This window comes from Vipera berus, assembly GCF_964194415.1.
Source record: "Vipera berus genome assembly, chromosome: 2".
In the NCBI taxonomy this organism is placed as follows: domain Eukaryota; kingdom Metazoa; phylum Chordata; class Lepidosauria; order Squamata; family Viperidae; genus Vipera; species Vipera berus.
In genome coordinates, this window is record NC_138203.1 from 10481062 (window position 1) to 10492725 (window position 11664).

The 11664-nt window shown below is 47.4% G+C and overlaps 1 protein-coding gene across 3 annotated transcripts in view; it reads left to right on the forward strand.

The window, feature by feature from the left end:
• The window catches only part of CNTFR (ciliary neurotrophic factor receptor), a gene marked incomplete at its 3' end in the record, with an annotated part of 353983 nt that extends 342738 nt beyond the window's left edge, over nt 1–11245 (forward strand). The window contains exons 8-10 of one of the 3 annotated variants that reach the window (XM_081319297.1): nt 5088–5268; nt 9669–9813; nt 10226–11245. In XM_081319297.1, coding sequence (XP_081175423.1) covers nt 5088–5268; nt 9669–9813; nt 10226 — 327 coding nt within the window. Of the gene's footprint in view, nt 1–5087; nt 5269–9668; nt 9815–10225 lie in introns of those variants that run through there. The other 2 variants (XM_081319298.1, XM_081319299.1) reach the window with 2 other exon arrangements.
• Between the last annotated feature and the right edge of the window lie 419 nt (nt 11246–11664).

Here is an 11664-nt window from a genome sequence, read left to right on the forward strand (position 1 = left end):
GTTCTGGCAGACTTTTAGAATCACGAGGCTGGAAGGCAACTTGAAGGTCATCTAGTCCAACCCCCTGCCTAAGGCAGGAATCCTCATACCGTTTCAGACAATATGGCTGTCCAAGTCTCTTATTAACAACCTCCAGTGTTGGAGACCCACGACTTCTGAATGCAAGCTTTTCACTGTCAGGAAGTTTCTCCTTAGTTCCAGGTTGTTTCTCTCCTGGATTAGTTTCCATCCGTTGCTTCTGGTCCTGCCTTCAGGTGCTTTGGAGAAGAGGTGGACCCCCCCCTCCCTCCCTCTTCTTTGTGGCAGCCCCAGAGATATTGGAAGACTGCTATCGTGTCACCCCCTGGTCCTTCTCCTCGTTAGGCTACCTAATTCCTGCATATGTTTCAGCCTCTCATAACTTCTGGAGGCAAGTTGTTCCACTGATTAATTGTTCTCACTGTCAGGAAATTCCTCCTGATTTCCAGGCTGGATCTCCCTCTGAGGATCCTCCACTTGTTTCTTTTTGTCCTGCCCTCAGATGCTTTGGTGAGTAAATAGACATCTCCTTCTCTGTGACCTCCAGGTATTGGGAGATGCTATTTTTTTTATTGAAAAGTTTTACAGTAGATTTTAAAAATAAATTGCCCCCACCTCCCCATAAAACCCACCCTTCCCTCCCTCTCCCCTCCAACTTCCCCCCTCCCCATAAAACCCACCCTTCCCTTCCTCCTGTACCCCCCCCCCGACTTCCCAGAGCTGAATACAGGGTATTGCATCTAACAAGCTTGAGCTAGAATATGCTAACTATCTATAAATACACTTTAAATCCTATCGCACTTTAACTCCCGTTAAGCATAACTAAACAATAATACATCTTATTAAATTCTAATACTCATTCATATGCTAAATAAAACTTTTTACTCCCATATTTATTCAGAATGTAATCAATCCATCTTCTCCATTCCGAAATGTATCTTTGCTGCGATTAACCTTTCAAATATACTGAAATTTTTACCATTTCTACTAAGTTTGAAACTTTTAAAGTCCACTCTTCTATAATAGGCAGATCCTCCTTCTTCCAATATTTATTTATTTTATTTTATTTTTTTATTTATTTTAATTCCATTTATATCCCGCCCTTCTCCGAAGACTCAGGGCGGCTTACAAGCTTAGCAGTAGCCTTCATTCTATGTATATGCCTGCTTATTAGGGCTTTGGGCCCCCCCCAAGCGGCATTATTACAAAGTCAGCTTATTGCCCCCAACAATCTGGGTCCTCATTTTACCTACCTCGGAAGGATGGAAGGCTGAGTCAACCTTGAGCCTGGTGGGACTTGAACCTGCACTAATTGCAGGCAGCTGGTGTTACTTAAGGAGGCATTAGCCCACTGCTCCACCAAGGCATTATATTATATTACGATACCCAAAGTCTTGCTGCCGCTATTAAATTCTATTCTATAACAATACAATCTGTAATAATGTCCAACAGAAATACCAAGAAAACCTTATCTTTTTCTTAAATATCTTCTACGTATTCCACCAAATTTTAATCCAAAAATCCCTTTGCTCTTATAGGTGCATATATTCCAATTAAAAGTATTTTCTTCCCTTCTATTAAGCTTTGTCGCCATCTTTTGCAGCTTGAAGCTTTCGGAACATATCTTGCAGATCCATAAACACCTGCCTCTTTGGTCTCACTCCTCCCACTGGTTCGGTATTAGTAGATTCTTGAGCTGTGATTTTAGAATACTGTTTCTGTTGTTCTTGTTGTCGTTCCTTTCGTCTGGTTGCAGCCCGTGTCATTATTTGCCTTGGTGGAGCAGTGGGCTAATGCCTCCTTAAGTAACACCAGCTGCCTGCAATTAGTGCAGGTTCGAGTCCCACCAGGCTCAAGGTTGACTCAGCCTTCCATCCTTCCGAGGTAGGTAAAATGAGGACCCAGATTGTTGGGGGCAATTAAGCTGACTTTGTAATAATGTCGCTGGGGTGTGTGTGAAAGCCCTAATAAGCAGGCATATACATAGAATGAAGGCTACTGCTAAGTGTGTAAGCCGCCCTGAGTCTTCGGAGAAGGGCGGGATATAAATGGAATTAAAATAAAAAAATAAAAAATAAATTTGATCCTTTGGCTCTTCTAATAGTACCAGGCTCATAAATGCACAGGGAAGAGGTCTATCTATACTGAGGAAATAAAAAAATATGTCTTCTCTGGGAGAAACACTGACAGAGGAGGGCAAAATATTAGGTGCATTAAATCATTCCATACTAGATAAATTAAAACCAGACGGCTGGCTGAAAGCACCATCCATGCTTAGATATTGTGGGGATGTGTAGATCTGGAGTCTGGTGGCGCCTTTTTAGACCAACACATGTTATTACAAGAATATCGGCTTTGGGGAATCCAATCCATGGGCTGCAGCTAAGGAAAGCTGAGGCTTTTTAATAACATATTTTGGGGACACTTCCTGATATCTGGGTCTTATATAAACCATCCCATAATACCCGTAAGGCAACTGACTCAAAGAAAAGATCATGGTGCTTTATAAAATGGAATGCAATTGAAAAAGAAGAGAAGATGGCTTGGATATTATCCCTGTTGACATAAGCATGATCTTCCAAGGACTCGAAAAAGCTCTTCATGACAGACAATCCTGTCAAAATAATGTCCGCTGGGTCACGAACGCGTGGAAGCAACCGAACGAGTGAAAAACCACAACAACGGAGAGCGTCGGATCTTGTTTGTTGATGTAGCCTTGCCAGCAATTGAACTGTCTCTTCTCCGGCAGATTTCAACCGTTGAGTGCTTGTTTCCTCTCTGCCGGGTGCTTCTCCGTTTGACAGCTGGACTATTGGCTGTCAGGCCTCATTCCTAATATTGTCTCAGCACAGATGCTTCTATCTGATGACCGTCCTCTTTGGAAGGACTTCAGCTACAGGAACCGGGCATGGCCAGTCTAGAGAAAAGAAGGACTAGGTCTGACAGGATAACAGTCTTCCAGTCTCCTAGAGGCTGCCCCAAAGAAGAGGGGGGTCGACTTATTTTCCAAAGCACCAGAAGGCGAGACAGGAAACAATGGATGGAAACTAATCAAAAGAGAGAACCAACCTAGAATTAAGGAGAAACTTCCTGACAGTGGGAACAATTAATCAGCAGAACAGCTTGCCTCCAGAAATCATGGGCACTTCCTCAGTGGAGGCTTTTAAGAGAAGACTGAACAGCCATTTGTCTGAAATAGTCTAGGGTCTCCTACTTGAACAGAGGATTGGACTAGAGCAGGGGTAGGCAACCTTGGCTCTTTTATGACTCGTGGACTTCAACTCCCAGAATTCCTGAGCCATCATGGCTCAGCTGGGAAACCTCTCCCTTTCCCCTCAGCATGGCTGGCTCAGGAATTCTGGGAGTTGAAGTCCATGAGTCATAAAGTGGCCTAGGCCTAGACCAGGGGTAGGCAACCTTGGCTCTTTTATGACTCGTGGACTTCAACTCCCAGAATTCCTGAGCCACCATGGCTCAGCTGGGAAACCTCTCCCTTTCCCCTCAGCTTGGCTGGCTCAGAAATTCTGGGAGTTGAAGTCCATGAGTCATAAAGTGGCCTAGGCCTAGACCAGGGGTAGGCAACCTTGGCTCTTTTATGACTCATGGACTTCAACTCCCAGAATTCCTGAGCCAGCATGGCTCAGCTGGGAAACCTCTCCCTTTCCCCTCAGCATGGCTGGCTCAGGAATTCTGGGAGTTGAAGTCCATGAGTCATAAAAGAGACGAGGTTGCCTACCCCTGGTCTAGGACACCTTGCCCTGGCCGACTTGCCTCAGCCGGCTCGCCACGGAATAACTTAACACCAGGTAACTGTACTGTTATCTGTCACTATTTCTTTGACCTTATCTTAATTTTTGTCATTCATATTTGAAATTGAAATAAGATCAAAGAAATAGTGGCGGATAACGCACAACTATCTTGCATTGAGTTGTCCACGAGTCATAAAAGAGGCAAGGTTGCCTATCCCTGGACTAGAGGATCTCCAAGATTCCCTGCCAGCTCTATTCTGATTACAGAATCATAGATAGATAGATAGATAGATAGATAGATAGATAGATAGATAGATAGATAGATAGATAGATAGATAGATAGATAGATAGATAGATAGATAGATGATAGATAGATGATAGATAGATAGATAGATAGATAGATAGATAGATAGATAGATAGATAGATAGATAGATAGATAGATAGGTAGGTAGGTAGGTAGGTAGGTAGGTAGACAGACAGACAGACAGACAGACAGACAGACAGACAGACAGACATGGTGATGCAGTGGTTAGGATGCAGTATTGCAGGCAAACTCTGCCGACTGCCAGCAGTTCAATCCTGACCAGCTCAAGGCTGACTCAGACTTCCGTCCTTCCGAGGTCAGTAAAATGAGGACCTAGATTGTTGGGGGCAAGATGCTGAATCTGTAAACTGCTTAAAGAGTGCTAGAAAGCACTGTGAAGTGGTATATAAGTCTTAAGTGCTGCTGTTATTGCTATTAGCCAATCTCCTACATCACTGCATTTGTCCCAATCCAGATTTTCCTACAGGCTCACGTTCTTCCACTTCTCAGTGTTTTCATTCACATATTTGGGGTGCCACATTCTTCCTCCTGGGTGTTGCATTTAGTGCCTCTTTCAGTTTTCCATAGAATTCCTCAGGATGTGCCAACATGCCCAAGGAGGGCACAAATTGGTGTAATGCCGAGGTTTGTGGGATATCCACTCGATTCCCACAGCCACTGGATCCTGCCAGTCACCGTAGGTTGTGACATTTTGAACCTCTAAATGAACAGGCCCAATTCTGGGAGTTGAAGCCCACAAGTCATAAAAGTTGCCAAGGTTGGACACCTCTGGACGTGCTGGATGGGGAATTCTGGGAGTTAAAGTCCTGAAGTCTTAAAGTGGCCAGATTTGAAGACTCTAATTGTAGAAAGCCAGTGAAGTAGTACGCAGGGCTTCCCTTGGAAGGAATCTTTAACTTTTGAGGCTGTGATGGATGGGTTGAGTCTCCAGAAGGCTGAGATCTTTTTAAGACACCCCCTTTCCCATAATCCCTCCCTTCTCGTCCCCCCCCAGGTGGAGCTCTCCGATGGGACCTCCCACATCATCACCGATGCCTATGCCGGGAAAGAATACATCATCCAGGTGGCCGCCAAGGACAATGAGATTGGCACCTGGAGTGACTGGAGTGTGGCTGTCCATGCCACACCCTGGACGGAAGAGCCGAAGCATCTCACCACCGAAGCCCAAGGAGCAGGTGATGAGCTGGAGAAGCAGCCAGCCTTGCAGTGTTGGTTTAATTGTGGGAAGGGGTGGGGGGGACTCATTTGTGAGTCATGATGCACAAGGCAGCGTCAGGATACACAAGTGGAACTTCCTTATTCAGAGGCAGCCTATCGCAATACCACACTAGTTGAGGCCACGCTTGGAATAGCGTGTCCAGTTCTGGTCACCACAATACAAAAAGGATCTTGAGATTCTGGCAAAACTGCAGAGAAGAACAATTAAGTAGATTAGGGGACCGGAGGCTAAAACGTATGAAGAACGGTTGCAGGAATTGGCTATGTCTAATCTAGTAAAAAAAAAAGACCTGGGGTGACATAATAGCATTTTCCACTACTTGTGGGACTGTGACAGGGAAGGTAAGGTAAAGGTAAAGGTTCCCCCGCACATGCGTGCTAGTCGTTTCCAACTCTAGGGGCCGGTGCTCATCTCCGTTTCAAAGCCGAAGAGCCAGCGCTTGTCCAAGGATGTCTCCGTGGTCATGTGGCCGGCATGACTAGACGCCAAAGGCGCATGGAACGCTGTTACCTTCCCACCGTAGTTGTCCCTATTTTTCTACTTGCATTTTTACGTGCTTTCGAACTGCTAGGTTGGCAGAAGCTGGGAGGAGTAACAATTCTCCAAAGCACCTGAAGGCAAGACAAGAAGTTTGTTAAGGAGCAATCCAATATAGAAGTAATGAAAAAAATTCCTGATAGTGAGAACAATTATTCAATACTGTAGAACAGTTTGCATCCAAGCTCAGAGAGCTTGAAGGACCCCACAATCATCATCATCATGATCATCATCCTTTCCACCAACCCCGCTCCCTTCTAGCACTGATGATGTTTCCTAGTTGGGTAATGAAATGTTTTCAACAAAACCGCCCCAGCTCAGAGCACTAAAGGACCCCTTCCTCCCCTCCCTCCTCCTCCTCCTCCTCCTCCTCCTCCTCCTCCTCCTCCTCCTCCTCCTTTCCATAAACCCCACTCCCTCCTAGCACTGGTGATGTTTCCTAGTTGGGTAATGAAACATCTGTAAGAAAACAACCCAGCTCAGACAGCACCAAGGACCCCCACAGTGGGCACGCGTGCCATTGCCCCAGTCCTAGGTCTTCGGCTGGGTTTTATAAAACCTTTTCGCTTTAGGCCTCTGCCACCGTGTGGGGGGAAAAAAGGTTCAATCAATCAACTTCAACTTCTCACGGGAGGGGGGGGGAAAGATCTCGCAAAGTTGGAATTAAGTTTAAGTTTAAGTTTAAGTTTTATTTAATTTGTATACCGCCCTTCTCCTTGGTAGGGACTCAGGGCGGTTCACAGGGCATATATAAAAAAGACAATACAAAAATTAAAAAAGATTAAACCCATGCCCAGTTAAAACAGTAATACAAATCTAAAACGACAAATTAAAACCCATAATCCCCCGTCAGGCCAGACCAGCCATTTCAAATAGGTGGGTCTTCAGGCCACGACGGAAAGTTCGGAGGTCTGATGCCGTCCGGAGCTCCACCGGCAGTTGGTTCCATAATGCCGGAGCGCCCACAGAGAAGGCCCTCCCCCTGGGGGCCACCAGTCGGCATTCCTTGACTGGCGGCACCCTGAGGAGGCCCTCTCTGTGGGAACGCACAGGGCGGAGGGGAGTTGATGCCGGCAGCAGGTGGTCCCTGAGGTATCCCGGACCCATGCCATGTAGGGACTTAAAGATCGTAACCAAAACCTTGAACCTCACCCGAAAGACAACTGGTAACCAATGCAGCTCGCGGAGCAAAGGTGTAACATGGGAGTACCGGGAAACTCCCAAGACAACTCTCGTTCAATTGATTGATTGAACTTTTTAGTCCCACCCAGTCTGCCGTTACCACCGCAGTCACGCCCAATGGGCCACACACACCCCCGGTACCCGACGATACATAAGTGGGTTTTGGGTTTTGGGTTGCAGTTTGGGCACTCGGTCTCTGAAAGGTTCGCCATCACTGCTCTATAGGGACTCATTCCACTGGTTGGGATTGAAGAGGGGAGAGCAGAGGAACATGGAGATCTTCGGCATAAACCTCCAGTTTCAGCCTTGTTACATTCTGGACAAGATGACCATCCCCAGGATCTCATGAGAGAGCTAAAAAAAATTAGCCATGGGATGGTGTCGGTATTGACCCATCACTGTTCTCAGGTCAAATTCCGGGACCCCAAAACATTGCCCAGAGGTGTGTGAAGGGCCCCTTTCCTTCCTGCTTCCTTTGTTGCCTTCCTGCGATTTCCACCTCTTGGATCCAGTATTTCTGGGAAGCATGAAGAAGAACTCAACCAAATTTCCTGACAATGAGAACAATTAATTGGTGGAACAGAAGTTGCCTCCAGAAGTTGTGGGTGCTCCATCGCTGGAGGATTTGAAGAAGACACTGGGCAGCCATTTGTCCAGAATGGTATAGGATCTCCTGCCATGGGAACAGGGGGTTGGACTAGAAGACCTCCAAGGTCCCTTCCATGTTGTTCTATGTTCTAATTCAAGAGCCCCCTGACTGGAAGGATGCCAGCAAAATGTAGCAGGGGTCTGGGAAACTTCTCCAAGCCAAATGAGGTCAGCAGAGGAAAACAGCCGTGCCTATAAATAAGCATTGCCTCTGCCCCAAACTGGAGGGCAAACTTGGTCCGGGTGATATTTTTTTGCTCCAACTGAAAAATGAAAAACACCAATTGCCCTAAAGGCCACAAGAGGGCGCCAGTCGTGGCCTCTTAAGAGGTTTTTCAGGCGTGGCTTTTCTGCCCCCTGGTGTCCATTTGACCACATGCAAGCCGGAAGCGCAACCTTTTCCTACTGAGTTTTTTAACCCTAAATCCTTGTGAATTCAAGTGAGGTTTCATCAGCCCTTTTAAGCAGAGGAAGTCCATTCAGGCAGAAGAGGAACACACGACTTTAGGGCACTAAGTAAGGAAGGTTGTTTTGAAACAGATGCAAACCAGCTGTTAGCAGTCAGGAGGGGTATTTTATTGCCTTTTTCTTTTCCGACAAGGGAGGGTGGGGGGGGGAATAGTTGCTAATTAATGCCTCTCTCCCCTGTCCCTTCTTCAGGACATAAATAAATGCACAGAAGCCTTTTTAAACCCTTGTAGGAACTTTGTTAAGATTGTTCTTCCTTGGGCTGTGTTCATCCAATACACCTTTGTCAACTCGGTTGCTATTCATACAGAATCAAATACAGAACCCCCAAATAAATCTATTTATTTGTTTATTTAGCAGTGTGCAATAGAAGAATTTCCTCTAGAAAATAACGGGAGGGACTTGTACAGACAAAAAAGGATGCACTCAGAGTAACAGATTTGGAAGGGACCTTGGAGGTCTTCTAGTCCAGCCCCCTGCTTAAGCAGGGGACCCTATACCATTTCGGACAAATACCCTGTTTTCCCCCAAATTAAGACCTAATCTGAAAATAAGTCCTAGCATGGTTTTTCAGGATGCTGGTAATATAAGCCCCCACCCACCCACCCAAAAAAAAAAGCCCCAGTTTAGATCGTCAGCCAGACGGGTGCATTTAGTACCGTATTTCTCTGAAAGTAAGACCTAACCAGAAAATAAGCCCCAATGTGTCTTTTGGAGCAAAAATTAATATAAGACCCAGTCTTTATTTTCAGGGAAACACGGTAGCTGTCCAATCTCTTCTTAAAAATCTGCAGGGACGAAGCACCCACAACTTCTGGAGGCAAGCCATTCCACTGATTAATTGTTCTCACTGTCAGGAAATTTCTCCTTAGTTCTAGGTTGGATCTCTCCTTGGTTAGTTTCTATCTATTACTTCTTTTTCCTGCCTTCAGGTGTTTTGGAGAATAAGTTGACCCCCTCTTCTTTGTGGCAGCCCCCCCCACAAACACACACACAAGCCTTCTCTTCATTAGACTAGACGTGCCCAGTTCCTTGCAAGCCTCACGTCCTAACACAGTGCAGTGCCAAAGATACCAACTGAAGAGATGTCATTCGAAAAACTGAACTGCCAGCTGCAGACCCTGACATGGAGAGCTCAAATCCCAGGGCCAACATATTCGTAGGCCAGATGCCCACAGAGACGAAAGGGGGGCAGAACCAGAAAGCCCCTCCCCCAATTGTCTTGCTGGCTTTGAGTCTTCTGGAAGGAGTGAACCATTTTAGGCCCTGTTTGGGTCTGGGGTGTTGACCGAAAGGCTGCAATCAGAGAGATGGCGGGCACAGCAAAGTCAGCCCCTCTTCGGTGCCTAGACCTCCAGTACAAGCCACAATGATGACAATAGTTTCCTTCCAAGGCTACAAAATTCATCCTTGGTTGTTCTACGTGGAGGTGCAGGTGTTGAATTGGGGGTTGGGAGGCAAAACAACCCCCTGAACTTGGCCTTCATTTCCGGGAATGGTCTCCTCTTTTCCTTCCTGCAGAGACCACCAGCAGCACCACCACCACATCCAAGGCGGCCCCCACCACCAGGATCTATGACTCAGAGGAACAAAGCAGGGACGAAGCCGTGTCACCTTATGTGGTCCCAGGCCTGGCTTTGGTGGCCTTCGCCCTTCACTTAATCTAGTGAGTATCTGGTCCAGCAAGGGTTTCCCCGGGGGTGGGAAGAGGGTTCAAGGACAGATCAAGAAGGCAGGAGGCAAAGAGGACAGGTGACAAGAAAGGTCCTCAAATGGGGCAAAACCCACTTAACCAAGGTCTCACTTAGCCACTTAGAAATTTGGGGCCCAATTGAGGTTGTAAGTCAAGGACTACTTCTAGTTTCTTCTGGGTCAATCATGTCTTTCTAAACTTCCGGCAAAGTTTCTGTCCAGTTGTCGAACAGATTAGAAATAACAACCCTAACACTCGCCCCGAGACTTAAGAACCAGGGTCCCTTTAAAAAAAAAAAAAGAAGAGCCCATGTTCCTCAGCCTGGCCCCGAGGTTGCCCCAGAGGCGGAGAAGGCAGCCTTTTCCTTCTCTCTTCCTTCTTCCAGACTCAAAAGGCCACCAACTCGCCCGACCGACTCGTCTTCTCTTTCCCTCTGTTTTGCACATGGTCTGAAGGATGCGTCCGTTCCTCTTCATGGCTTCGCTTCCTGGAAGGACGAGTCCTCGGAGACCCAGGCGTCCCCGGCTCTTCCCCCCCCCACCTTGCCCACCCACCACAACCTGCCCTGGATGGAGCCCTCTTCGTGCCAGACGATGGCGGGTGGGAATGAGGAAGCGGCCCTCCGGAGCGCACCAGGGAGGAGCACCAGGCCTTGGGCTCGGATCATACAGCTAAGCCACCAAGCCAAAGATGCTTCCTTCAGCCGCCAAGGCAGGACCCTCCAGCGTGTGGATGGGGCAGCTCAGACCAGAGGCCCCCGGGGGGGGCACACGAAGCTGGGAGCTCTTCTGCTTTTCTGAACTGTTGAGAAGATGAACTTGTGAGACCACAGCCGAGCAAAACAAGGAAAGGAGGGTGGGGACCCCCCCAGATGCCCCCCCCGGACACTCCCCGCTGTGAGACCCAAGACTTCCATATAAAACAGGCTGAGAGGCGGGGTCTTTTTCTGCCTGCACTGACATTGTTGCCGAAAGATGGGGGCTGTTCCTGGACCACCACCCCTTGTCTCCCCCTCTTTGTAACAGAGTCCGTTCAGTTTATACAAGGATCACTGGGGTTTCTGTACTGCTCTTATTACAGGGGGGGTGGAGGATGGGATCCACACGGGGGTGTTTTCTGTAACTAAGCCGAGACACCCTACTCACACACACCCCACAAGCTCATCCTGCTCCCCCAACCCTTGTTTTGTAATGTTCCCCTCCTCTCCTGCCCCAGACTCACTTCGGATCTCGCCCCTCTCCTGTCGGGGTTGCAGCGTTTAAGACCGTAAGCCCTTCTACGCCCCTGGATCGTACGCTGTCTTTGAACTTTTTATAGATGTACATAAAAATTTTAAGACTCACGTGCACACAAAACACACACCCACACCGGAAGGCAGAGAAGCAGAGAAGATACTCATTAAATGTGACCATTTCATTACAACTTTGCTGGATGGGCTCTTTTCCGTCGCCCGGTTGACGGTCTGCAGAAATAGGGGCTGGGGGCGGGGGTCCATAAAAGACAGGATCTGGGCCGAGACAGGTTCTGTTGGGGCAGATGTATCTTCCAGGTTAGGTCAAAAAAGTCAAGATGGCGGCAAGAGCAATGTTATTGAGACACCGCCTATTTTTCACAATTGACGCAAGTCTCCGGTGTTTTGGAGAATAATGCTTTTTTTTCTTTCCTGCTTAAGCTACCGTAGAGCCATGGGGTGGAGATTTTATTGCACTTATGTTTAGGTGACCAAAACAGGCCTCCTTGCTGATTGCGGGTGTGGGGGGGGGACAGTTCGAAAGGGATGTTTGCATCTTAGAAGGTTGAAGCACAAACCTGTTTCTCAACCTT